Raw genomic sequence first — 26,673 nt, 5'->3', positions numbered from 1 at the left:
ACCCTCTCAGTAAAGAACCGTTTCCTAGTATCCAATCTGAACTTCCCTGTATGCAGCTTTGTGCAATTTCCATGTATTTTCTAGAGGAGCCAAATGCTTGGGCAGCACTTGGTATGTAAAGATGTCCTCTTGATGTAATACTAGTGTGGAAATGAAGCCCTGATTAGTTCAATTTCAAATACTGTTTTGGCACCATTTTCCTGCTGTGTATTGTAGCAGTAGGAAATGATTACATGCCCAAAGATAGCATAGTTAAATGACATCAGTTATTTTAAAGTTTCTGTAAAATATACCTTTATTTTTTTTCCTGCAAACAATTTGTTTAAACATGGATAGCCTCTGCTAATAAAGCTGTACTGACACTTCTTGATACTGCAGGTGTGGGAATGTGATATGTACATAAATGCATATAAAATGTTGTGGTCAAAGCTGAGTTTCCTTTACAAAGGGTTTTCACAAATATAGGGAAAAGATTTGAAAACATTTGCTGAGACTGCATTCTGGGCATTTCTTTTCTTAATTCATATAACCGCTTCTAGTATTCAGTTAACTGAATGTCATTGATTATCTGGATATCTGAGATGCATTAGGTCCAGATTGCAGAAGGCATGCAAATTATGCATGCTTCATCTGTTTAACTGATTTAAAAATTAGAAGTATTCGCCCCATTATAGGTCACAAATCTGTAACAGTACAATTAATGTTTCTAACCAATACAGAGGAGATAATGCAGCAGGTTAATGTAATGTATCCAGGCTGAGTGACTTACAAAGTTGATTTAAAAATGAGTGACTTTAATAAGTAGTTTTCTAGCATACAGTCCTTGTGAGATACTGCTATGAACAGAATACAAAGGAATCCTGTAAAGAGGAGCTGAAGTAAAGGGCAAGAATAACATGCTGTAAGTCACCAGCAAAGGAAAAACAGGCTTTGAGAATGGTGGTGAGCAAAGAGGAGAATGGATAGCTGTGATGTTTTCTCTTTGATGTGCAGCATCTCTCTGCAGGTTTTCTGATGAGGTGCAAGCTTGCCAAGTACGGTGGTAAGGCAATGTCATGCTCTTCTGAGCCCTTTTTAAGAAGGGAGCATCTCAGGCTGGAGCTGTAGCCCTGATTTTTTATCCTGCTGTCTGAGCTAATGGACAGAACTTGTAATATTGTGCGGTATGCTGCATACTATATACTTGTGCCAAAAAGAGCCAAGAATACTTACTGAAGATAATGGGGTGTGACCCTGAGCTGCAGGCTCAGCAGCAGTTTCACTTACTTTACTGCATTATGTTGTCAGTTTGATGGCAGGCTGCAAATCTTTGTGTTTGTTGATATAAACAGGTAGATATACATAATTTTTAAAAATTCTATAATCAAGTGTAAAGAAAAGCTTCGTGTTTTCTATGAGTAATGAAAGTTGTAAGGAGGTATATGTAATAAAGCCCTCAAAGGAACAGATACTGTCTGGTTTTAAATGCTTCACCTCAGAGAATCATAGCATTGTTTAAGTTGGAAAAGACCTTGAAGATTATCAAGTCTGAGCACATCCCTAAGCACTGCATCCCTGAGCACCACATCTACAAAGCTTTTAAATGTTCCCAAGGATGATGACTCAAACACTTCTCTGGGTAGCTTGTTCCCAGGGCTAGCTTGACAACCCTTTTGGTGAAGAAATTTTTCATAATATCCAGTCTACACCTGGTGCAACTTAAAGCCATTTCCTCTTGTTCCGGTGCATGTTACCTGGGAGAAGAGATCAACCCCCACCTCGCTACAACCTCCTTTCAGGACAGCATTGACTCTGTTCTTCCTCTGGTAACTTGAGTTTTGCATTTTGAATGCATTTATGCATTCTTTTTTTTACCAATCCAAAACTCTTTTTACAAGGTAACCAAGTGTTCTTAATCAGAGCTGAGGGCAGGTGGGCAGCAGTTAAAATGTTGTTTCTAACATAATTTTTAAAATTCTTTGGAATAACAGACACTGTGGAAGTATCAGAGTGAAATGTTGCTAAAGGTGTATTTTTTTAAACCTTAGGCTGGGCGATGCAGGTTGCAGCCTTTGTTTTCATTCAGAGAAAGTGGGAAGATGACAAGAGTCACTTTGAAAAAATGCTGGATTATTTCTGTGACATTCGTGAACCACTACAACTCCTCATCTTTCCAGAAGGAACTGATCTCACAGGTAGGCTGCATTTATCATCTTCTCAGGGTATGTTCAACATAGAAATTCTTTGTTGTTTATGGAAAGAATTTAAGCAAGTCCAAGGCAGGAGCAAGACTTGGTTCTCATGGGTAGTAGAAATGATAGTAAATGTTCAAATGATGTGCTGATTCATGTGAGAGGCACAAACGTAGTTCCACTGAGAGACTTTGCCAGTCTTCCTGAAATAACTTACATTTTAGAGTATCTGATGATTAACAGTGCTTTTTATTAGTCAGTACTGTACATGCACTGCATTAGCAAAAGCAGGTTTCAAGACCTGGAATATATCACTTGCATGCTCCCATTTCCTGAATTACTGTGACAAAATAATTTCATAGCTAGGAAAGAGTGACTGCAAAGGGTTATGATTCTATTTGATTTCTTGCCTAATGTTTTAAGAGGGGAACATGTAGATACTTGTTCCTTAGGCTGTGTAAGCACTGTAAGCAGTCTGTATCTGCCTCTATTATGGAAATAACTCTGTAAAACAAATGTTGAGATTACCATAGGAGTAAATGTAATGAGTTTGATCCTGTATTAATTTTTCATCAGATATCTACCTTAGTACAGGTATCTTACAGCATCAGTGGCAAGCTGTTAACCAGTGCTGAAGACAGCTCAAGTTGTCTATAAAAGAAAACACTGTATGAATGTTCTGTGGTGATTCATGCCTCCAGCATGATGCCTGATTTGATAAGCCTTATCTTTAAATAGAAAATCAATTGCAATTAAGCTTCTAACTTTTAGCTTATTTAAAAGATTTTTGCTATACTTTCCATTGCATATATTCACAAATCATATTTTATTGCAAAGCCACATCAGTAAGTAGTAGACATGGTATAAGGATAACTAGCATATCCTGCTGTTTTTTCTTCAGTATTCCAAATATCCTTAAAATGGGTATGTATATAGTATTCAGATGCTGTCACGCTGTAGGGAATTGTCATCACTTGATCAGCCTTCCTAAAAGAGGATAAATTCATTGAACATTCCTGGACTGCTTCACATGATATCTCTTGTTGAATTGGTTATCTTGTATGTGAAGTTAGGAAGAAGGATGGAATTTTCTTCACTGAAAGAGTGGTGAGGCACTGGCACAGGGTGCCCAGAGCAGCTCTGGATGCCCCATCTCTGGAAGTGTTCAAGGCCAGGTTGGATGGGGCTCTGAGCAACCTGGTCTAGTGGAAGGTGTCCCTGCCCATGGCAGGGGGTTGGAAAAAGATGATCTTAAAGGTCTCTTGCAACCCAAACCATTCTATGATTCTATGAAATTATCTCACTTCAATTTTTTTTTTTTTGAGTTCATGAGGAACTGTCTCCTCCTAGCTCTCATAATTATGAGGTGCAATCTCATAGAGTCAGGAGACACCTCCTTAGAGCACTCACACACTCTGATCAGGTGTTTCCATCTCAAGATGTCCGAAAGAGTTGGATTGTTTGTAATTTATTCCATGAATTATGTATGCCTTTTAATCTCTAGAAGAATCTAATATTCCTGAGAGACAACAGATTTTTAAAGAATTGAGGAAGTTTTGTACTGGAGCTTTAAAAAAGATTTGGCTGTGGACTGAGACAGCCACAGTGTATTAATACTTGTGCTGCAGAGTCCAAAAGACTGGTGGTGAGGATGCTCCCACCTCAATGTAGAGCTGCTTAAGGAAACACAGGGTTTTCTCTGTGCTGTAGTTACTGATAGAAATGACACAGGCTAAACAGCTATATGCTGTTGATACCATCCACTGAGAAACTCATGGAAACAAGTTTCTTCATTTAATATAAAAAAAAATTCTAATTAAATTTTTGAACACAGGTTGTTGGCAGGTTTTTTGTTCATTTGGTAAGATATTCTGTTGTTCTGATTACCCTTCTTTATACCTGTACTCTTTAACTTCACAATGCCCAATGGAAAGCTGCAGTAACTGTGCTGTTCTGCTGTGACCACCACAGGTGGGTGTGAGCAGCCCTGGAGGAAGCAGAATGGTGGGAAGGAGGGAGTGATGGGTAGGGAAGACAGTAGGGCACTGCTGTGCTGGCTTCTGACATGATAAACTGTCCTGTGTTTACCACTCTTAACTTGCCATCAAGTATTGAATGCCACTTTGATACTACATTTGTGCATAAAAGGATGAATAGAGACAGGCAAAACCCTGGGACTTTTTCTGTGGAAGCAAATAGCTCTCCCTCTCTGATTGTCTTCACAGGAAATATTGCTTCATATATATTTTAAAATATTATAGGAGACAGGGAAAAATCCCTTGACAAACTAATCCTGACCAAGCAGTAAATTTATGCCATATGAGAATGCTAGAACATAATATATGTAACATTTTGAAGAAATTATTATCAGAGAACTGTTGCATTATTGACATATTAGGACCTATTGCAACCTCATGTTCCATCCTTTAGAATAATAAATAAACTGGGGTTTTTTTCTGAACAGTTGCTCAAAATTCTAGGGAACATTTTGCAAAAATAGAGGCAGTGACTCTTGTTTTCTGACCAAATGGCGGAACTGCTAATTACTTCTGAAAACAAAATTCCTCTGGTGCTTAAAATGAAAAGTAACATTCTACATCGCTAAATAGCAGAATTGCTGTGCAGCTCTGTGCAGCTGCTGTCATTTTTTTATCCTCTCAGTGGCCATGTGACAATGACAGATTTACTCCTCTTTATAATATTTTCAGGTATTTGGGAATGAGATTTCAAAGAAATGTAAAATAAGACTGTATTTATATATGGGCTACTGCCTGACTTTAAGGTGGTGAAGTACTTTGCAGTGGAAGATGCTATGTAAATAAATTTTAGAAATAGTAATGCCATGAACCCTGAACACTGTATTTGCAGATGGGATTGTATAGGGGCTGAGGTAATAATTGTATAATTATATACTTATTTCTGATAGGTTGGCCATCTTTTCACTCTGGAGTACTTGAAGGTTAAAGCTCAAAGGTATTTTATTGTAATTGCTTAAAAAGAAGCCCTCAGCAGGTAAACATGTAGCCAGACTTTCTGAAGCCCTGAAGAAAACAAAGCAACCATGAGTTTCATGCTTCCAGAAAGCTGGAATACAACCCACCATACTGCCTGTTCTTTTTTTTTTCTTGGTGTTCCTTACAAGATTGTTTGTAGTAATTCTTCAGAAAGCAGTGACAGAAAAAAGAAGTTGCTGTGTTGCTCTGTGCCTGGTAAAGCCTCATTTCCTCTGGATTTGTGTTTGCATCCCTGTACATGGTCCTTTCTTCATGCCACCTGCTCCTTTTTCTGTGTGTTTCCTTCCGTGTGACATTTCCTCACAAAGCTCTTGCCGCTGCCTTGGCAAGAGGCGTCGTGTGCTGTGGCTGCCCTTCGCCAGTCCCTGTGTCACCCAATGGACTCTGCATGCTGTGCTGAGAGCCCTGGCACACCAACAGCCATGGACCCCACCCTGGATTCTCCCTTATTCACATCTGTACTCTCAGAAGCTTCCCTTTACCCAGTTTCTTCTAAAGCTTCTGCTGGGCTGGATTATCTTTGAATCTCTTGTCCCTGATAAACTTTGTTTGCAGGGGACAATAGCTTCAAAAGTTAAGGGGACCAAACAGGTGGACAGAGTGTGATTGCACAGAGCTTTTTTCCTTGAGGAGCAGCTAAAAATCAAGTAGGAAAGCTTGCTGGAGTTCAGATTTTGGCAGGAGTGTTGTGATGTGAATGATGGAAGGTAACAATCAACTGCAGTTGGATTTTTAACTTTGCTAGTAAATGTGATGTGCTTTGGTAGAACAAAGAAAATATTGATCAGAAGCACTGGTAGGGGTTGCTCTAACATGGAATAGATTGAAAGTAGCACAAGTAAGAAAAATTGTTTCATTTTTTCTTAAAATACTGACTGTGAGCCAATACAGCTTTCTAAATTCTATGCAAAGCTCTAATAGATGAGGCTTTTGTTTGTTTATTTATTTAGTATGAGAGACTTTTGGAGTACTCATTTATTCTTTCACTGTCTGGCACTAATATAATGTGAGAGAACTTGAAGTCATAGAAGAACATGCATGTTTTTATCAGTGGGTTTTTATCACAAGTGAAATTAAAGGAAAAGGTAGTACTTAGTATGAAATTTCAGCTCACAAACTAAAAATGTAATTTTACTAAAAAAAATAGATTTGTTAATATTATGCACAGCTTTTCAGGAGCAAAAGCAATTTAAGTTCTTTAAAATCTGTAACTCAAAAATTAAGAAAATGTGTTAGCATCATTTCTTCCTCCATTTACTTGAAATGAAATTTTGAAGTGGAGTGCTTCTAGAAAGTGCTGACTTTCAGCTATTCCAGTAATTTTACAGTGTGGCAAATGGTATTTGGAGAAAAATGGGAAAAAATGTAATCAAATTATTTACCAAAGGTGGCACAGGAGCAAAAAAAAAAAAAAAACGTTTTGGCCAGAACCCTTAAATTCTTGTATTTTTATGTAGTTTGGTAGTTGCTCTGCAGAAGTGTCTAAAGTCTCAAATAAACTGAATGGTTGTACCTGTCACCACCCCACAGAACATGCTCTGAGAGGCTGCATGTTTTAGCTGAAGGAGATGGCAGAGGAGAGGCAAGCTGGTGTGAGACCTGAGGAGACAGAGCATGAAGCAGTTCTGGAAATGTCCCACATCACCCTTAATTGATAAACTGGTGGCTTTCCATAAAACTAACTTATTCTCCTTATTCTTTTTTAACAGCAAACAGAACCAAGGTGTTAAAATACTTGTAATAGGAATGATGAGCAAAAACTTGGGGAGTAAATTTGCTTTGACTTAAATACAGTGTAGGAAAGAAAATACTTGTTCCTAGAAAGCAGCACTTGCTCAACTTTTCAGAGGGTTTGGTGATAGGGGACATTACCTGTAGCCAACCAAATGACGTGAGTGGCCTTTTGGGACTGAGGAGACCCAAACCAAGTGCATTTCCAGGTCCTGTTTCAAGAACTGCTTGATGCTATTTGTGTTGGTAGTTTGGAAGAAAAGAACATATGTTTCCTCTTTTTTAGGAAGTTTTTAGGCATCTTTCACTTTTTTTTATTATTCCACCTAAGACTGTTATAAACTGGCCTGTGGAACAGTAAGACATCTGCTTAAGTTTTGCAGCACTGACAGTACTGCCTGGTCTATTGATTAAGGGCTTTTAAAGAGGCGTTTGTTGCGTGAATTCTCCCAAGTTGCAGAGGATATAAAAATGGGTTTCTAATTTCCTGGATTGGTTTTCTAACCTCTGGGTTTCATAAAATGGGGAGTATCACATGTTCTGCCTTTTGTTAAGCAGCAGAATTTGCTCTGAATTTCCCCCCAAAGGTTTGGGCACTGGTGTCTGGCATAAGGATCCCAAACAGCAGTGGGCATGAAGGTCCTTACATTGGATGACATGGCAGTCAGAGCATTTAGTCATAAGTTATAAAAGAGTAAGAAACTGATTTTTTTCCAATGCCAAGATTACAGGAGGGGGAGGGAGGGCATCGCTCCTACTTTTTTTGTAGAGTGAAGGCTTACCCTGTCCTTGCTTTCAGTATATTATCAAAGCACATTGACCTTCCTGACTTGCTGTAATAAGTAATGTTTAATGCACAAAAACCTGTGGCTTTATAGTTGTTAGGAAGGGGAGAGGGAGATGATTTTTCCAGATGACAGTGATCGTTGTATTAGCTGGGAGCATTATTCTAGTTGTAAAATCCCATTACACTAGGGTCATGCAAAAGGGGAGGGGAACAGTCTCTGTTATATAAAACTTACAGTCCAGAGGCAAGACAGGCATACAAATGTCAGGAAATAGCTGAATAGTGTTGGCCAGTGTGCTGATGTCCAGCTGTTCACACATTTCAGAAAGGCAGTGTAGTAAAGGGAAATTTGGAAGATGTTTTGCAGATGTTTACAGTGAGTTCTTTCCAAGTGCAGGGAGGTGCACTTAAAGGATGTTTCCATCTTAGAGGAAGATGATTACTTCAAGGCAATGGGCACTGGAGGTCCCAGATCTTTCTTGCAGCATCAATTAGGTCTTACTCAGAGAACATAAGTGCCCTTTCCCTCCTTGGTTATTCTTTGGTGCAAGTAGGAGTGTTTTGTAAACACCAAGGAGTTCATTTTCATGTTCCCTCTGAAGCAAAGTGCTAGTGAGCAGGCACACAGAGAGAGTTTTTCTGAGTGCTCATTAACTGGGTGCAGTTTGAGATGCTTAAGACTTAGAATTTTTTTTTTCAGACTGCTGAACTTTATGTAGATTTATATGGCACTTGTGTCTCAAAGCTCTGATTGACTTGATACGCAGATTGCAAATTTTCTGAAGTGAAACCCAAACTTGGATATGCAGAAAATGAAGAAGATGCTGCTTCTGTCCTGTGGAAACAACAATACATTACATTAGGAACTTTGCAATAAATTAATTTAAAACGTTTTACTTGAATCATCCCAGAATCTGGAAAAGAACCCTTGATTTGGGTATTTTTTTATGGGAACATGCAAGGTCATCAGTGTCACTTCTTAGAAAATAGTTTTAGTTGTTGAGCTAGTACTGGTACACCTAAGAGGTAGAACCTGGTTTTTTGGAGGGGCATTTAATGATTACCAGATTACTGTTGCTTCTTCAGCCATTCCAAATCTTTCTCATGGCTCACTTTGCAAGTTTTGCCATTGCAGTGGGATTCTGCAAGGCAAGTCCCCGTTTGCTGATTCAGAATAGTCATTTGCAGTATTGAATGGAGTAGTAGTTGAGCAGGCAAAAATAGATATTCTGACCATGTGGTTAAAGATGTAACGTATATGTCCAAGGGAAGATAAATTAAAGTTACATAGCCAAGTGTAATTTTAGTATTTCACACATTCTGTAATTTTAGCAATGTTTTCTGAAGTTGTAGTATTTTTCAAGTATCTGTACGTTTTGGCAATTTGGCAAGAATTAAATCTTTGGATCCTCTTTGCTGAATCACTTGCTTGGCTACTGTGCAACAGCTTTCCTTTCCTCCAAATCACATGGTCAGGCAGTCTGTGCAGTGAATCTTAAAGCTTGCACATACAAAAAGCAGCACTCTTAGGCATGGAAACAGTAGGTCACAAGGAAAAAATATTCAGTATACTGATATGTTATAGTATTTATTAATTGGTAGACAAACCTTTAGGAGGGGCACCAACATTTTTGATAAATAAAGAGGTCATGTAATTTAGGGAAAAAAGAAAGATGGGAGAATGTTGCATTGCAACAAAAAGGAAATCTCTCACTGCTGTGGATTTGTTCACTTGTGCTATTGTGCTTTTACAGGAGAAAATTATGAGGATTTTAAGGGGAAGGATTTATCTCTAAATATCCCTTCTGTTAAATTATTAAACAGCAATATGTTTTCCATTACTTTATCTCCCATCTCTGTTAAGCTTAACTGTGGACCCTTATAAAAGATCTTTTTCTGCTTTAAAAAAAAAAAAATAGATTACTTCAGCAGTGATTTTATTCCCTAGATCTGTTGCTGAGATTTTGTCTTTTAAACACCTGTAAAACTTCATAAATATGAGTTATTAAGTAAGTTATTTGATCAAGTTGATTTTTGCTATGTTGTCAAGGGAACATTTTATATGTCCATTGCCTTTTGGCCCCAGGGGAGGCACAGCAGGGCCCACAGTAAAGACCTGAGTGTAGCCAGCAAAGTCCATTTGTCTGCTGGCTGAGGCTGCTTGGAAGAGCCTCCTGCACATCACAGGAGAACAAATTGCCTCCTCTCCACCTGTCTCCAGAAGTTTTTGCTTTGGTGTCCATGTCTTCCTTGCTTAGTGGCCTCTCTTAGCAGCCAGCCCTGGACGGCCTTTGGTTTTCTCATGAGAAGTTTTTGATTACCAGAGGTTTGAAACACGTTTGTCACAGCGTTTAGCCACGCTGCTTTCCAGCTGCCTTGCGTGTACTCTTTGTAGAGTGGCAGGCATGTGTTGTGACACTGAAGTGCTTGGTCAAAATATTAAAATGGGGTAGGCATGTGCAGCACAGGTTGATGAATGAAACATGGTGAGTTCAGAATGAAGATGTAAAATACCATTTTAATGTATTAGATTAACTGGTTTCCTCTATTTAATGTTTTCTTTCTGAAATAAGTTTAACATGCCTAAACACTGACTTCAAGGTATTTGTGTTCATAATGTCAAACCTACATTGCTGTATGTTGTGCCTTTTGAGTTGAAAAAAGCCCAGAACGCAACTGAGCCAATTAACACATTTTACTGTTGAATGGGTATTGAGGTGTACAGAGGGCTATTAATTTATAAATTTCAGATTGCATTTGATAAGTATGAAAGGTTTACTGATTATTTGCTAAAATTAAATGAGAGGGTAAAAAGGCTTTTCTTGCAATCCACATGGCTCTTCCTCATACCATGGTATGGCCAACTGAAAGCACACTTGTGTCTGCCTCTACATCTGTACTGTGTGAGCTGCTGTTGTACTGTTCCTGTCGTGTCATCATTCCATTTAATCCAAGCTCTGCATGCACAGTGACACAAAGTGGTGCTTCTCCTTCTCTCCTCAGCCAATACCAAAGCCCGCAGTCATGAATTTGCTGAGAAGAATGGACTTAAAAAATACGAGTACGTCTTACACCCGCGAACGACCGGATTCACCTTTGTGGTTGAGCGTCTAAGGGAAGGTAATCCTGCTCTGTCCTTTTTTTCCCTTTAAGGTAACAGATCTTACCCAAGCTGATGTTCAGAAAACTGCTTGAAGTAATTTCAGGAAAACTGATCACGAAGCAAGCCCTTGTTTGCAACCCTCCTTAAAATGATTGTAACATGGAGAGATTTGAGAGAGTTGGTAAGAGACACTAATATCATCAGAAGGTATGCAGTGAGTGAAAGCAACTTTTGTTTTAAGTATTTTAGCTTGTTTAGCAGTCTTACCTCAGAAAGCTAATGGAAAAAATCCCAAGGAAGTTCAGCCCATACCATCCTCAACCCCAAGTGGGTGGTTGACACTGAACACCCAGGCATGTATGTCACTGCCCTCTCTGAAAAGGCTTCTGGGTTTAAGTCTGAGAGCTGAGTAAACAAATTATGTTAAATGGACAAAGGGCATGCTCAGCAGTGTGGAAATGCAGCAAGTCAGCTGCCCAGTGCTGCCAGATGTTTTGGGTGATGGTGGCTTGGAGAAGTGTGAAATACAGGGTGGTGGGTAAGAGGAGGAGTGATACTTGTTTTTTACCCAGAAGTGGTTTTCCATCCCAGTATTAATCTGGGGTCAGGGTTGAGTCCCTTTTATCAGGAGAACAGAGTATGAAGATGTGATTGTTAGATTGAGATGTCTGGGAGTTGTTTTGGGAATGGGCGTTTGGATGAGGTTTGAGGCCATCAGGATGTAACCTTTAAATTGTACAGATGTGGCAGGGATTCAAGTACAGATGAGTGAATATTTGCAGGATATATGGTTGAAGAAAATAAACATGTACAGTAGATATGAAGTGACTTTTTTATAGGTTGGCTCTTCAGGGAAAAGCGATTCTAGATGTTTAACACATGCTGGTTATTTTGACTGCCAAAGGAAGAAGTTCCAGATTATTAAAAAGAATAGGGGTCTTCTGGTAGGTTTTTTTTGCTAGCTGGAATCCATGCTTGGATTTTAGAAGCAGACCTGGCTTGCATTTTACCTGCGTCCTACTAAGCATCCTAAAATCACTGCAAGCACTTTGGCATTTTGTCCAGGTGGACAGCCCCAGTTGTACCGTCTATCTATTTGACCCTATTTGTATTGCACATTCGGAGCTGGACACCTTAGATTTTCATTTCTCTTGAATGTTTATTACTCAATTTGCTGTAGTAAAAAAATTTGCCACATACACAATTTCAAAAGCTTGCTTTACCTAAAACTTCACAGCACTCAGTTAACCTAGTGCCTAACAATATTTCAAACCTGGAACAGATTTTCAGTTAAAGAAATGTTTTCCACTCAGCATATTAATAACTTAAAAAAATTTCTGTATTTGCTGCAGAACAAGCTTTGTGGTTTACAGTAATTTTCTAATTGTATAAAAATGCTTTTCTCTTCCATTGCTCTATGAGCAATCTTTTCAAGTTAGGCTATTGGGTTATAAAAAGGAAAATATTTGAGGCTGATTAACTGATTTTATGCAGTAGAAAGCTGGGAGAAAAACAATAACAGTCCAGCCTTTGAAGTGGTTTTATGTCTCCCTTTTATTTAAGGTAGACAAATATTGTGTGAAATATTAATGTCCCTTTAGTGTTGAATTTACTAGATATTGGGTACTTTGATAAGCATTGTAAGCTATATCTATTATAACTGTATGCTATTATGTAGTAAATTATGTGTGAGAAGGTAGTTCAAGCAGCATTTTAAAGTACTTGGTTATTACTTATTAATTTAAGAATTGGTTTTCAACTGCTTCAAAGTGTGCGAAATGGGGACCATTTGTGTTGAAAAGTTTGGGGTTTTTTTAATATATCTATCTATCTATATATACATACATATATATATATGAAACCCAGCTGTAGTTGCTGAACTTTAAAATACTTCAGTATATTACATACATGTGCATATCTCTATCTTTTTATGTGTACAATATAGATGTCAAGGTTGATATTGAGATGCAGATGGCCCAGTTGGTACTTGGTGTTATTGTGCAGCTCTGGTTTGAGTTACTACTTAAACTGATAGAATGCCTTTTTAACAATCCTAATTTCTGATACTGGCAGTAACAAAAAAACCAGGACTGTCAAGGGCTATGGTGTTAACCTGAGGCCCCATTTCTGAAGTGTCTTAATGGTACAATCATAGTAATAATCATCAAAATAGATTTATTTTCTTTTTTTACTCCTCATAACTGCAGGCATAGAGCAGTGTGTGTGACTTTAACATGCAGGAGGGAGTGGCGGAGATTTTAATATCATGTTTACGTCTTTGAAAGTATTTTTGTGCATAGATGACAACCTTATTGCCCCGTAGCTCTCCTGTGATGAATACATTTTGGCTCGTGGCTGTTTTCCATTCCTGAGGCTCAAGTGTCTTTTCTTCAGGCCTGAGCACATTATTTTTCTCCAAAAATAGGTTGATGAAAAGAGGGGGAAAATGTCATTAGAAGTTTAACTGCTTTTTAAATGTTGAAGAAACTAATTTAATTTGGCAAGAACCCCAATGAATATGCATCACAAGCTGTAGCATAGTTACCTGTTATTATATAAAAATAACTATTAGTGACCCTTCTGAATAGGAAATGAAGAATCAGGCAAAAATAACCTTCAATAAAATTTTGCTTGTATCTCTGCAAAGGAGTTTATTCCTAGAGGAATCACTGTCTGCGCCCTGCCAGCATAAACTGAGCGGTTTTCTGTTCTTTGCTTTCCATGGGTGGCAAAAAGCACTTGGATTCCTCTGGCTGGCTTCTCTCTTATATGGTCATTATTTCAACTATTTTGTCTCTTTGGCCCATAGATGCTGCTGTGATGGTTTCTAAGTCACTGCTGAGATTATGGGAGCTAAGAAAAAAAGAACTATATAATGTCTACCAAAAAGCAAGAAAAGTTGTTTAGGTAATACATCTCCTTGGCTTTTGAGTCATACCCTTTCTTTCCCCATTCTGGTTCTCCGTGAGTGGTAGCTCTTCCCCCCTGAGCTGACTCTTCTAAACAGAAACCCACGCATAAGCTGACTGGTTTTTCCTTTCATTACATTTAGGTGCCAAAACAGTGAAAATATTATTTTATTTGTAAATGATCACATTGTTGTTTTCTCATTCATAGAAACCATAGAATTACCCAAGAGTAAACACAGACTGTGAACATGCTTTAGATGTATAATTAATAATAAACTCAGGAGAATAAGGAATGCAGCTGTTCTTAGTTTTCAAGCAGGAGATACCTGGTTTAATGACTATTGATGGAACGTTAAGAGAAATAAAGTAGGTGATTTGCTTCTTTCTAATTCTGTTCACTTGATCAAATAATTCATTTGTCTTGTCTCAGTTGTAAGGGATCCTGATTTCAATCAGCACCTGGTAAAAAATTACTAGAGATTTTCACTGTATTTCTTTGGGGAACAAAGGTGAGCATTTTTTGAAAGATGGAGTAAGAACATGTGAATGAGCAACAGAAGATGAACTCCAGGCATCAAAATGAACATTGGTCATTACTTTTTTTAATTCATCACTCTCTTTAACCATCTCCTAAAATAATTTTTAATCCTTTTTTTTTAAGCCTGAAACTTTGAGTAGATGTTATATATGGAGTAATTTTTGGCAGAACTTGGGCTAAGATAACTCATCTCCTTTTACAAAATGTGGGACTTTGAAAAGGGCTGAAATGTGCACGAATACGACTTTTATAAACGCATGTCTTTAACAATGTTAATTGAAAACATTTGTGGTTTATGTAATGCTCATGAAGATCCAGTTTGTGAGATCCTTCTGTAAATGGTCAGAAGGTTACCCAGAAATGACATATAGGTTTTCAAACCTGTTTGTATTTTATAAAGTTTTTTTCTGAAGTGCCAAATGACTTTGAAAGTTCAGCTGACTTGAATGCTCAGTTTGAAAGAGATGGAAAATAATACTGTTTTGATTTGATTCAATATTGTCTGGATTCATTGAATTACATATATTATCTTGGCATAATATCTGTAATTGTAGCCAAATAGTCTGTCAAGAGAAAATAGCTGTTTACGAATGTTTTCTTAAAATTGCTTCATGGCTTTTAAGCATTTTCTCTGGACTAAGTAAACAGTGTTAAGACAGAGCTAAAGCTTTAAAGCATCATTAGAAGATTATTCATGCTGTTGTAGACAATCATTTTTGCCAACATTAAATTTAAACTGACCTCTTTTTGACACTTCCTCTACAGCCATCAGTCTTTAATAGCTGGATACATTGGACTGGATGTTCCCATTATGGGGTTTATATTTTACTGGTTGTGCAGTATAATGACTAGTCAGAATTAGTTGTTGTATTACAGTATTTCAGCTTTGAATTTATTTCTGGTTCATAATTAGCCAACTGAAAAAAATCTTGCAGATAGCATCTGCCAACTACAGCATCCCAAAATAAACAAAGATACAAATTTAACATGCTTGCCTTCATTGCACATCCTTACTGATGGAAAGAAACTGTGATTCTCATCCTTTTCCTATAATTGGTTCAGAATTGATAGTTTTGCCCTAAAATTAATGTTTACACACACAGTCAGAAACTAGTCTTTATCTTCTAATGTTCATACCTGGGTTTTACAGTTGTTTCAGTAATTACATGCAGGTATTCCAACCTGTTTCATTGCTAAGGCAGGAAAGTTTTATTTAGGTGTTCAGTCCAGGTTATCTCTATATCAAACTATGTAAATGTTTTAATCCTGGGATGCTTAGTGACTATTACGTAGGTTCTGTATGCTTTTCTGGGAGTTCGAGTATCCAGATATGCATATTTATATTTATATTTATGTACTGAACTCTTAACGGCATCTATTTGGGTTCTGGTGCAATTTGCTTACACGGCACTTAGGAGCTAATAATGTAAGGAGACAGTTTGTGATTTGCAGATCAATACAGAAGACAGTCAATAGGAGACGATGATTAACAGTTCCTGAAAGCTGCCACAAGGTTTGGCTCCCCTTTGCTGCGGTGTGAAGTAGCCAGGGTTAGGCAGCAGGTCTTTGTGAGCAGTGCCTGGACGTCCTTGCTGTGCACCGGGAATATTTATTAATGAAACCCTTCAGCTTGAAGTAGCCAGAGTATATGAGCTCCCAGAGCTTTTTTCATACTCTGACTTTGAAAGAGAGGCAGGAGGTTGATTGCGTGCATTGATGAAATGTCAGTGAGAAATGCTACCATGATACTGCCAAGGGCTTGTCTTCTGGTATAGATGACGCTTATGTCCAAAGCACCTACAGCTTACAAGACAGATGCCCTTCGTTCTTTCCAGCATAAATCAAAGTAATACCAATTTCTAAGTGTGTTACATTTTCTAAAGAGAAGATTGATGCAAGTGTGAAAATCAGGTCTATTTATTGGCTGAAATGTGCAGGCTGTGGTAGGTGAGGTGTATAAATGAATAGATATACATATTAAATAAACTGCTTTTTATTTTGATTACATAGTTTCTTTCTTCTTCACATAAATACTGGGTGAGGCATGTGGGTCTCGATCACAGAAGTGTCTGCTGAATTACCTGCAGAGTTTTTTTGTGCTCAAACAGAACCATGTAGCAGTTTCCAGGTTTGTGCATAATTGTCTTGTTTAGCAAATGTACGGGACATAGAAAGGCCCCACATCAAATGACAGAGAAGGTTAGATTTGTTGTTTCAAGGCAATTTAGCCTCCCTCTTTGTGACTGAACAGATTTCTGACTCCTAGAATTATATGTTGGGCCACTGCCAAGATTTCTGTGGGTTTTGGCGAGGCCAGAGCTTGCACACTGACCAGCACTGCCGTCTCTCAGAGGCAGCTCCTGCCTGCTTGTGCTGGTTGCTCGGTTGTGTAAACTAAAATCAGTCTGTTTTCGAAATAGGAAAATGTAAGTGTCCACATTAGCCTTAGCTTTGGGTCCTCAATCAGCTAATTTCACCCGTATGTCCATCAGGTTTGTAGAGATTAAACAGCAACTCTAAACCATCATTCCTTAATGCAAGGAATTTATTTCTTCACGATTTTTTTTTCCCTCTGTGCATGTGTTCCTCCCAGAGTCATGTTACTAAGTAGACTGATACTCTGAAATTACTGAGCCATTGTGAAAGAGCTTTGAGCAAGTTTTTAGCTGAAAATGCAGTATTAGAGCTTCACTGACTGCTGTCATTGATCTTCTGCTTTTATGAGAATTGGATTCTGTGCATTAAATAGAATAGCCTTTGATACAGAAATATCGGTATGTAAATTGAAGCTTGCATGCTTTTTATGCCTTCTGTGTGTCAGTAAAGAATTCACAACATTAGTTATATTTAAAAAAAAAGGCAGAGACCTTGTTCAAAAGCACGCTTTTATTGCTGGGCATGTCTGTGAAATTCAGCAATGCAGAAAATCGGGTGCAGGCTGTTGTGCTTTATTGCAAATGCTGACAGTTGTCTCTGTACTCTGGAACATGGGAAAGGGCAGCTCGACTTTTTCCAGAATCATGTTAACCGCTGATGATTACCATGTCTTGCAAACATCTGCGTGTGTTGGCTGTGAGGTACTTCTCAGAATGAGCACCAGCTTTCTGTTCGATATTTTCTTGCCTTTGGTACACGTTGAAGTTTCTGTTTCTCTTCTTTTGTGTCTTACTGGAGCAGCATTCTGCACTGCTCGCCCCACCTCTGTGGAAAACAGTCCATTGTTTCAGTCCTCCTGGGAAGGATTTGCTTTTTCCAAACCACTCTTTTCTCTCAGCCCCCATCCTTTCCTCTTTCCACCCCCCACTGTTATTGAGAAGGGAGCACAGCCTTTCACTGGAGGGTTTATGGTGTAAGAATCGCTGCCTCTTTAGTGTTTGCAGGGTGACATGTTGCTGTTTGTGTCACCACTCATCTGTGATATACATCGGAAATATTTCAGGTTTTACATTCTCGAGCCTATCAAGATCCGCCTACTGCAGTAATTCCCTTGCAGTCTCTCACGTGTGAGTCATGGCTTGTGACAAGCAGATACACCATGCAGTGGATCATTTTCCATTTACCTCCTCCCAGGTTATTAATAGTTGCAGTGGTAACCATACTAAAAAGTTACTATTTGCCAGCAGTTACCCCACAGTGGTATTAGAGGTTTCCACTGTTTTCCCTTGACTCTGAATACACAGTATCTGTGGTAACCATGTGGTAATGTTTGGCAAGTGTGGACTTTTTTTAATTGCTTCAACTGGAGGCCTGGAACGATGTTAGCTCATCAGATTGCATATGTAGAAACGAAGCTTGCCCACAGATGAGTTCAGGAAAAATGATTTTTCAGGAAAAACTAGAATTATTTTCTTCAGAATTATGAAAATGTTCCTGCCCTTTGATTTTAATCTAATGTTTATCTCCTCTTGAAGTTTTTTTTAAGAAAGGTTTTTCTGGTAGTTGATGTGCTTTGACTAGGTGGTGGACCACAAGTGTGAGTAACAAGGTGTATCTGCTGGTCCAGACTGGGTCAGCATCTCTCTGGGCGTGTGTTTTGAAAGGTCATTCATCTGATTTGAGTGTTTTGGGTACTGACCTTTATGGTTGTTTTTAAAGACTTACAACAGACAATAGGTGAGCCTCAGGTAAAGTACAAGTTCATTAATTACTGCTCATTCTTGTCAGCCGATGATGCAAGAATTTGCAGGTGATGTTGGTTGGATTGGTAGCATATTTAATGATTGCTAAAGTTGAAATTAATTCCTCTAAACAAATAGTATTGGCATCTATTTGTTTCACATGCTATTACCAGATGCTTTACACAGCTTACCCATTTCTCAGCTGTTTATTAGCAAGGCAGATAATCACTTCAAGCAGTCTTGAGTAGAGAGGAACCTAAACATACTTTTTCCATACTCTTTTTTTTTTTTTTTTTAATTGCTTTAGTTTCCGTTAGGAGATGATGTTTCCTGGTGTGTTTTATTAGAAAAATAGCAGCATCTACAGGCTGAATAGACTAATCCCAAATCAAGAGTCTTATTGTACAGGAGATTCTCAGTCATATTTTTTGGATTCTCTACTCTTCCACTTTTTGCAGATGCTAGCTGTTTTTATTTCCAGCTGCATTAAGGTTGCTGCAAATGTGTTTTGTGTATTCCTGATACCACTTTTCTGTGTGAGTAATTACTGGCAGGGGAGAGGGTCCATGGAGTATCATTTCAGTTACTGGAAATGTTGGAATCCTCAAACTGTTCAGATATAGCCTCCAAATCTGTAAGACAGTAATAAAACTTTCAATCTCATCTACTTGCAAAATATGCTGCTTATGTATCATTAAACCTTGAGTAGTTTGTTTCTTTCATTCCTTTCTGCTGTTGCACCTTCAACTCTCCTTCCCTTTGCCCTCCTCCCAGTCCCCTGCCACTATTTTCAGGATATAAAATAATGAGCCCAGCAGCCCAGTCAGACTTTTCCGAGCTGACTCAGATCCCTGAGTTTAGCAATCATTTGCAAGGCTCTGCTCCAGAGATGTTGAGAGCAGTGCCACAGCCATGAATCCTGGATGTTGCTATGGGACTGATACTGAAAAACGAAAAACATCAGAGGGCAGAGGAGCTTGGGAAAAATTGTAGTAGAGCATAAATGCTTTTTAAAATAGATTTTTATCAAAACATAAACTTCAGCATAAATTCAACTCTACACCTCATTCATCACTTTATATGTAATCTGAAATACTCCTGTCTTTGGGACTTATTTTGTCAACCTTCTTCTGAACTGCAGGATTTTGGAGGGCAGGAAGTAAGGTCTTGGCTCTCTGTGTTCTCACTAAACATTGGTGGGATATAGGAAGGGTTTCCCTTTACTGCCTGTGTGCCATGCCAGTTATTTGAAGTGCAACATGCATTAAGTGTTGTAATGAAGTATATTACAGCTATAGGGTGTGAATATATTTTCCCATAAACTCATTTATTTGTAGAATGGGTACCAGTTAAGAGTTGGAGAACTCTTTTAGTATACATTAAAGTTAGTAGTGTCTCTCCCTAACTCTATTTCATACCATTAAAAACAAGTATCTTAAAATAAGCATCTCTGAAATGCCTATCATCTATATTCAGACTTATGCAAAACTGTCATTTTGTTTGCATAGATAGTCATTGTTGCCCTTGCAGCCTAACAATAAGAATAAATGCTCTCGATGATTATAAAAGAATCCCAGAAGCAGGGACCTGAGCGGGGCTTCTCCTGATCACTGGTCCTTCACTGCGCTGCTCTGAAAGGAGCCAGCCTGACCTGATGGATTCTGGCATGGCACTGTCAGTAAGGACATCTATTAGGAGAAAAGAGCATGCACAATAAATAAAAAGAAGAGAGGCATTCTCAAAATGCTTCAGAGACTTTGGAATCTGTGAGCAATGGCACATTTGCGTTGCCTGGAAGTTGCTACGGGTACTGGCGTTTAAAAGCCAAACACAGAGGGCAGATCTTAGGGACATAAGTCCCATTTAAAATCCTGTAAGAATTAGTGTTCTTTTAAATCCGCTTGGATGCTTTTGAAAAACCATCCCTCAAAAGGATTCTTTGTCTAAGTGCTCTGCAGGTTCATCCTGTCAGCAGCACCATTGTGATTTAACCAGTTGACTTCTGCCTTCAGTTATCCAAAAAGCATTCCTTCCAACAGACCTGAAAGCTCCCTGCCTTCCTCTGTCAGCCCTTTGTGTTGGGGTCCCTCCCCTGCCATGTAGCCCTGGCAGAGGGGCCCTGAGGGCACAGGCACGGGGTTTCCCTGCCCCTGCTCAGCCTCGTTCCCATGGGTTGGTTTGTGCTCCCTGCGCGGGCAGAAGGACCCTCGGGTCCCGTGATTGAGCAGTTCCTCGGCAGAGCGCCGGCCATGCGGCTGGAGAAATAAACATCTCTGAAACATCTACCAAGAATCGGTCCGTATATATTTGTTTTCCACGGGACTCCTGGTTTGATATATGCATGTTGCAATATCCCCACTGCAACATAATGGTGGAGAATGCGGGCAGAACGATCCCCGATCCCTAAGCGACTGATTTGTGTGAGTAAACCCTGGAAACTTTGGATTCCTCTTATTGTTTTTGCTTTGCTATTCCATATCTAAACTATGGAGGAACGGTGGGAAGACTCTTGGCTCTCAGAGCCGCATATGGACATTTACCTTAAACTTGAAAAGATTCTTGAAAAACGATTTGTAAATTTTAGCTTGATTCAAGCTCAAAAAGAACTGAAACACTTCCTGGCATGGTTGTTTAAGAACTTTTTCTATGTTTCTTGGGATTTAATTATTACCAAGGGCTTTTGGAAAACCGTTTGGACACAGTTAATATTGGAGTCAAAATATATACCAATGGAAGAATATTTTCATGAATATTATTAATTACCGAGACTGTTGAGCAATGTCAGCTGTGTCCTGGCGAAGGGAAGCCTGGCGCAGGGACCGTGCGGCCCAGGCCACGTGCACCGAGTGCTCTGCGAGCAGCAGCGAGGCAGTTCCCGCGTGCGGGCGGAGCCGTGCGAGCCGCAGTGTCGGTGGCGGAGCGAGGCGCGGCGGGAGCGGCGGGACCCAGCGGTGCCCGCACGGCCCAGCACAGCGCGTGGTGGAGCGAGCCCCGGGAACGCCCGGCCGAGAGGGGCGGCGTGCGGGCAGCGGCTGGCGGCGGAGCAGAGCCGTGCCCAGCTGAGACGCGCGCTGGAGCGGAGCGCGGGGGAGTCGTCGCTCGGGGGCCCGGCCGAGACGTGGGTGCAGCGCCTGGAAGCGGCAGCGAAGCTGCGACCAGAGGAGGCGACGCACGGAGAACCGAGCGGCGCAGCCCGGCCCGGCCCACGCAGCCCCGAATGTGACCCCGGGAAGAGCGCGCAGGCACGAGCAGCCCCGACAATTCCAACACGGGAGCGACCGAAGGAGAGAGCAAAGACGCAGCGAGACAGAAAACAGCAGCCACTTGGAAAAAGGAAAAAATCATAGTACCTAAGATCTTAGGAATAGTAAAATGGTATAATGTTAAGCAAAATTATGGTTTTATAACAAGGTGTGACAACCAGCAAGACATATTCGTGCATAGAACTGCTGTTAAAAAGAATAACCCTGAAAAATGCATCCCAAGCTTGGAAGATGGAGAAGTCGTGGAATTCAAAATTATACGAGGTAGAAAAGGGTTACAAGCATCGCAGGTCACTGGGCCTGATGGTGTTCCTGTAAAAGGCAGTATATATGCAAAAAATCGTAGTCATGTTAGACAATATGTCCATTGTAAGCCCCCCCCTACAGTCTCCCTTTCCTAATCCCACCTTTCCCTTTTTTCCCTATGTCCTATTACCCCCAGTGTATTCCTAATCCGTTTTTTCATCCATGGTTTCCCTCACAAAACCATGCTTTTGCCAATTGTTTCCCCAAAAATCCCTTTCCAATGCCGAGTGGGGGATGAAAAGGGGAAGGGAAGAAGTTAAACCCTCTCCTGCCTCAGTGTCCCCACAAAGCATGCTCAGAGAGTCCTGTCTCCCTTCTGTCAGCCTTAAGATGTTCCACAGAATCTGATTGGACATTTAAAGACTCAGGAGGGTGGCTTGTTTTGTCTTGAAACTGTTCTTGTTATGTTTATCCAGTTGTTTCCATTCTCCTTTTATTAAAATAAAACGGGTGAGGTGTTGGGGTCCCTCCCCCGCCGTGTAGTCCTGGGAGAGGGGCCCTGAGGGCACAGACACGGGGTTTCCCTGCCCCTGCTCAGCCTCGTTCCCATGGGTTGGTTTGTGTTCCCTGCGCGGGCAGAAGGACCCTCGGGTCCCGGGACTGGAACAGTTCCTGGGCAGAGCCCCGGCCATGCGGCTGGAGAAATAAACATCTCTGAAACAGCTATCAAGAATCTGTCTGTCCATATATATTTCCTTTCCACGGGACTCCTTGTCTGATATATGCATGTTGCAGTATCCCCACTGCAACACCTTTGCTTGGCTACTCTTGTAGCATGTATCAGAGAATTAAATTAAACATATGCTCAGCAGCTCTGTGGCTTCTTCTTTCCTCCCTGTTGTTCACACCCTGTCTGTGAGGCCTGTGTCTTTTTGAGGCAGGTATTTTGTTTTGGTACCTCTGAAACACCCATCTCACTGGTGTGTAAGCTTTGTTGGAGCAGGTAGCAGTTAAGCCACAGCTGTCTCAAACAGTGCACTCTCCATGCCCACAGCATTACAAATATTTAATAAACCTGTTAATAATACATTCCAAACCACAGCGGCTCTGGAGATTCATCAGGATTTCTGCTACCTGTGGTGCTGACAAATTCAGTTGACATTACACACTGAGACACGCATGTAAGCATGCACTCCATGTTCAAATATATACATAATTTCTAATTTATAATAGCAGTATTGTACATTAGGATAGAACGTTTTCAAAGGCTTATTCTCCTCCTTGAAGGGATAAATTCTCTTGATTTTCAGCCTTGTGCCTTTCTGTATTCTGGCACATGTAATCAACCAGCAGCATATTCTTTTTCATGTCTTCTTCTTTGGATAGCAGTGGACAGCACAGAATTCATTAAAACTGAACCGCCAAAATGCTGATAGAATATAATTTGAGCCTGTGACTGAAATGGTGGGTTTTTTCCTGTAAGGTCTGGTATATTGTGTACATACAGAACTGTGTGTATGTATATAGAGGAGTTTTGGTGGTTGATTTCCATCTTTCTTGGCAAACTGTCTCAGATGAGGATTATAGTCTAAAAACCCCATTAACACAGTTACAGAAAACAAATCTTACTTAGCCTTTGTGAATTTATGCATAAGGATATTTGCCCCATGATTTTTTACAAGCAAAATGGTTTTACTTTGCCACTCGCGCTAAGCTGACTGAAAGCATCATGGGCAGACCAGGGCTGCTTTACACCCAAATTAAAGAGATGGTTGTTCAGAATGAGTTTCATGGGCCTCTTGCTGAAGGCCCGTTGCTGCCTCTTATCTGGGTGAGAGCAGGAACTCAACTGAGTAGGTACACATTGCTTGGAAACTGTTCAAGCATCTGCTATCAGGATGCCCTGTCTTGATCTACAAGTGAAACAGCCTCATAGGGCACTGCCTCTTTTCAAAGTAACACAGGAGGAAAGTGTCAGACATTCAGATTGCATAACGAAATACTGAGAAGTGGGAATTTCAAAAAGGGAGATTGAATGCAGCCCTCTTGTGGTGTTCGCTTTGGAACAGGAGAACAAACGTGTTTTGCTAGTTTGGTATTTTCTTTGCTTAGAATGACAAGCTTCTAACCGTGTATTTCATGCTTTTTCATTTCAAACAACAGTTTAAAAAAAAAGTCAGAATGGAGAGCTTTTGCTGGCAGGGCTTTGAAGTTGATCTGATGTGTGAGAAACTGTGAAAGAATAAAGCAAATTTCATAATCTGTAATGTTCTCTGGAAGAGCCCAAGAGGTGTGAACCTGAGGAAATGAACAGTTTCTTCCTAGGAGAAAGGTGGAATTCAAGAGTATCTGGTTATAACTCCTGAAATGTTGCCTTCATTTTCAAATATTCTATAGTAACTCTTTTACAGCTGTTATTTCAGCACTGTTTTCTCAAAATATTTTGCTATCCAGAAACACATTCCTAAGATATTTTCATTATTTTAGTAGAAGCATTGTGGCAAATACAACAGGATGGAAGTAGTGGAGATAGATGAAAGAAATTAGAGGCTTGAAGATTTCTATTTTGACAGCAGTGCATACATCCACATCTTGTAAATACAATGATGGGGTTTATGTCCATGAGTAGTCCAGACTACACTTTAGGAAACAGTAGTCTGTCAAAGGGACACTTGCACATGGTTACATAATAGGCATCTAGCTCTCAGATTTTCTCTTAAAAAAAAATGACAAAACCCCCCCAAATAAGCAAAGAAATAAAAGACCACACAAAAGTTTTTCTAGTTTTCAAGTGATGTTTCTTTGTTGGCTTTCATTACTAAATTTTATTTCTGCTTTATGGAGCAGAAATGTCATGTTGTTTTTTTCCTCCTTGGAATCTGCTATGTATACCTGATGTAGAAAAAAAATCAAGAGCTATCTTGAAAAGAAGCACCAGCATAGTTTTAATCCCAGAAGTATGACACTTCACAAAAATTGTTCTCTGAAAAATATTAAACACACTAAGAAAGCAATTATAAACAAATAGGAACATGAGCAGTATGCTGGTCAGGCTTTTGTCACAAAATAAACAAAGACGGTTGAGACCTGCATGTAAAATATATTTTGTCTGCTACTTAGCACACACTGTAGCTAAAATGGAAAATTCTGTAGAGCCGAATGATAGCACTAAGTGAATTGGCATTTGCAATTAGTTTTCCAGTGGTTTGGCAGTATTAATAATGCAGCAGAAGGACAGGATATCCTTCAACTAAGGCAGTATGAAAAAAGGTTTTCATTAGCATTACAATGAACTCTGAGAACCAGGTATTCTTACTCACAGGAAATAAGGTTTGGGGAAATAAATTTTGTGTTTGAAAATGCTGGGTGAATTTTGGAGCATATCTAAATATGACTATTATCAGGAACTGGTTTTAGAATGGTGTAAGGATAAAGTGTCTTTCTCAGGCTGTTATTGTAATTCATAAGAGATTATTTTCAGCAGTGTTTATTATACAAAAGAATGTTCAGAACCAGATAAATACACTAGGGAGCCTGGTTAAATAGGAATAAACCAAAGGAGTTACTTAAAGTTACAAGAGAAGCAAAATGCTGACATAGATGAGATAAATTATTCTTTCTGTTGTTTTTCCATAATAGTCTACTTTGGTCAAAAACAAAGAGCAGTAACTAATATATTTGCATACTTGTGGTTCAAATTTACATGAAGATAACAAATGTTCTGATTTATCAACCAAGGTAAAATGAGATTGAAGCAATCCAGTCCAGAGGAGCAGATTCTTATCAGCAGAACCTTGGCACTGAAATAGATTAGTTGGAAGCCATCAGATGCAAATTGCTGACAAGGAAGGGGTAGATGAGGAAGCAGAGTGCCTTTTTGTAACTTGTCACCACAGGGCAGTTGTGTTTGTCTCAATGGTCAAATTAGTTCAGCCTTAATACCATAGTGTGCAGTTCTTCTAAAATGGAGCTGACCTTCTGGCAGCCTATAGCAGCTTTGGAATTTGGTGCCTTTGCCAGTGTACCCCGTTGAGCCTGATGGCCAGCTACCTCTTCATCAGCCAGTAAGATCTTTTAGGTCAATTACAATATGAGCTATTACACAAGAGCTCAGGGTCATCCAAATTCTCAGTCTTTTCCACATACTTGGTTAGAACACTAGCAGGATTTTTATGAAGGCTCTCTTCCTACACTTGCCTGCTCTAAACACTCCAAATACACTTTCATGTAATACTTTTAAGTCATTGTGGGTCTGTCCTCTGTGTGTCCTGATGCCCCTGCCTCAGATAGGCCTGAAGACTGTCCTAAGTGGCATCACAGTTCTGCAGAAGACAGTTCATTCTTCAGTGTTCCTTCTCTCTTACACCACCTGATTTTTTTCTGTCTTCATCTGAGAGCAGAGGCAGGAAACTCTCAACTTCAAGAGAATTAAGAAATCTCAAGCTTTCCTGATTTTGTCTATTGGACATTTCTTCTTTCTTCTCTGTGCGCTCACCACCACATTCTTGCTCTGGAACCAACTACAGTGCAATTAACTGCTGGTAATTCCTGTGTGTTTTGCTCAGCTTGTTCTCTTGAAAGAAGCCATAATTTGGATAGGCCCCTCTCTGAAGCATGAAAAACATGATGCTTTGCTAATTTTCTTCAACAAAGGCACTCCAGATCAGGTGTTTGTCGGAAGGACCCTTCTGTAGCCCCTGTGAGATTTCTGCTCTGCATACTTCCATCCGAGGCAGCCCTGGTTGTGCTGATGCCTAGAAGTTGCCCAGTACAATAATGTTTTAATCCAGCAT

At 39.7% G+C, this 26,673-nt stretch overlaps 1 protein-coding gene across 4 annotated transcripts in view; it reads left to right on the top strand.

Moving 5' to 3' along the window:
• The window catches only part of LCLAT1 (lysocardiolipin acyltransferase 1), a 115,404-nt gene that overhangs the window by 50,975 nt on the left and 37,756 nt on the right, over nucleotides 1-26,673 (top strand). For all 4 annotated transcript variants that reach the window (XM_082277226.1, XM_082277224.1, XM_082277225.1 and 1 more), the window contains 2 exons: nucleotides 2,028-2,174; nucleotides 10,707-10,823. In XM_082277226.1, the coding sequence (XP_082133352.1) occupies nucleotides 2,028-2,174; nucleotides 10,707-10,823 (264 nt within the window). The remainder of the gene's footprint in view (nucleotides 1-2,027; nucleotides 2,175-10,706; nucleotides 10,824-26,673) is intronic.

Source organism: Coloeus monedula, assembly GCF_965178545.1.
Source record: "Coloeus monedula genome assembly, chromosome: 2".
NCBI lineage: Eukaryota > Metazoa > Chordata > Aves > Passeriformes > Corvidae > Coloeus > Coloeus monedula.
Note: the sequence above shows the minus strand (reverse complement) of the source record. Positions and strands in the feature narration are given on the sequence as shown.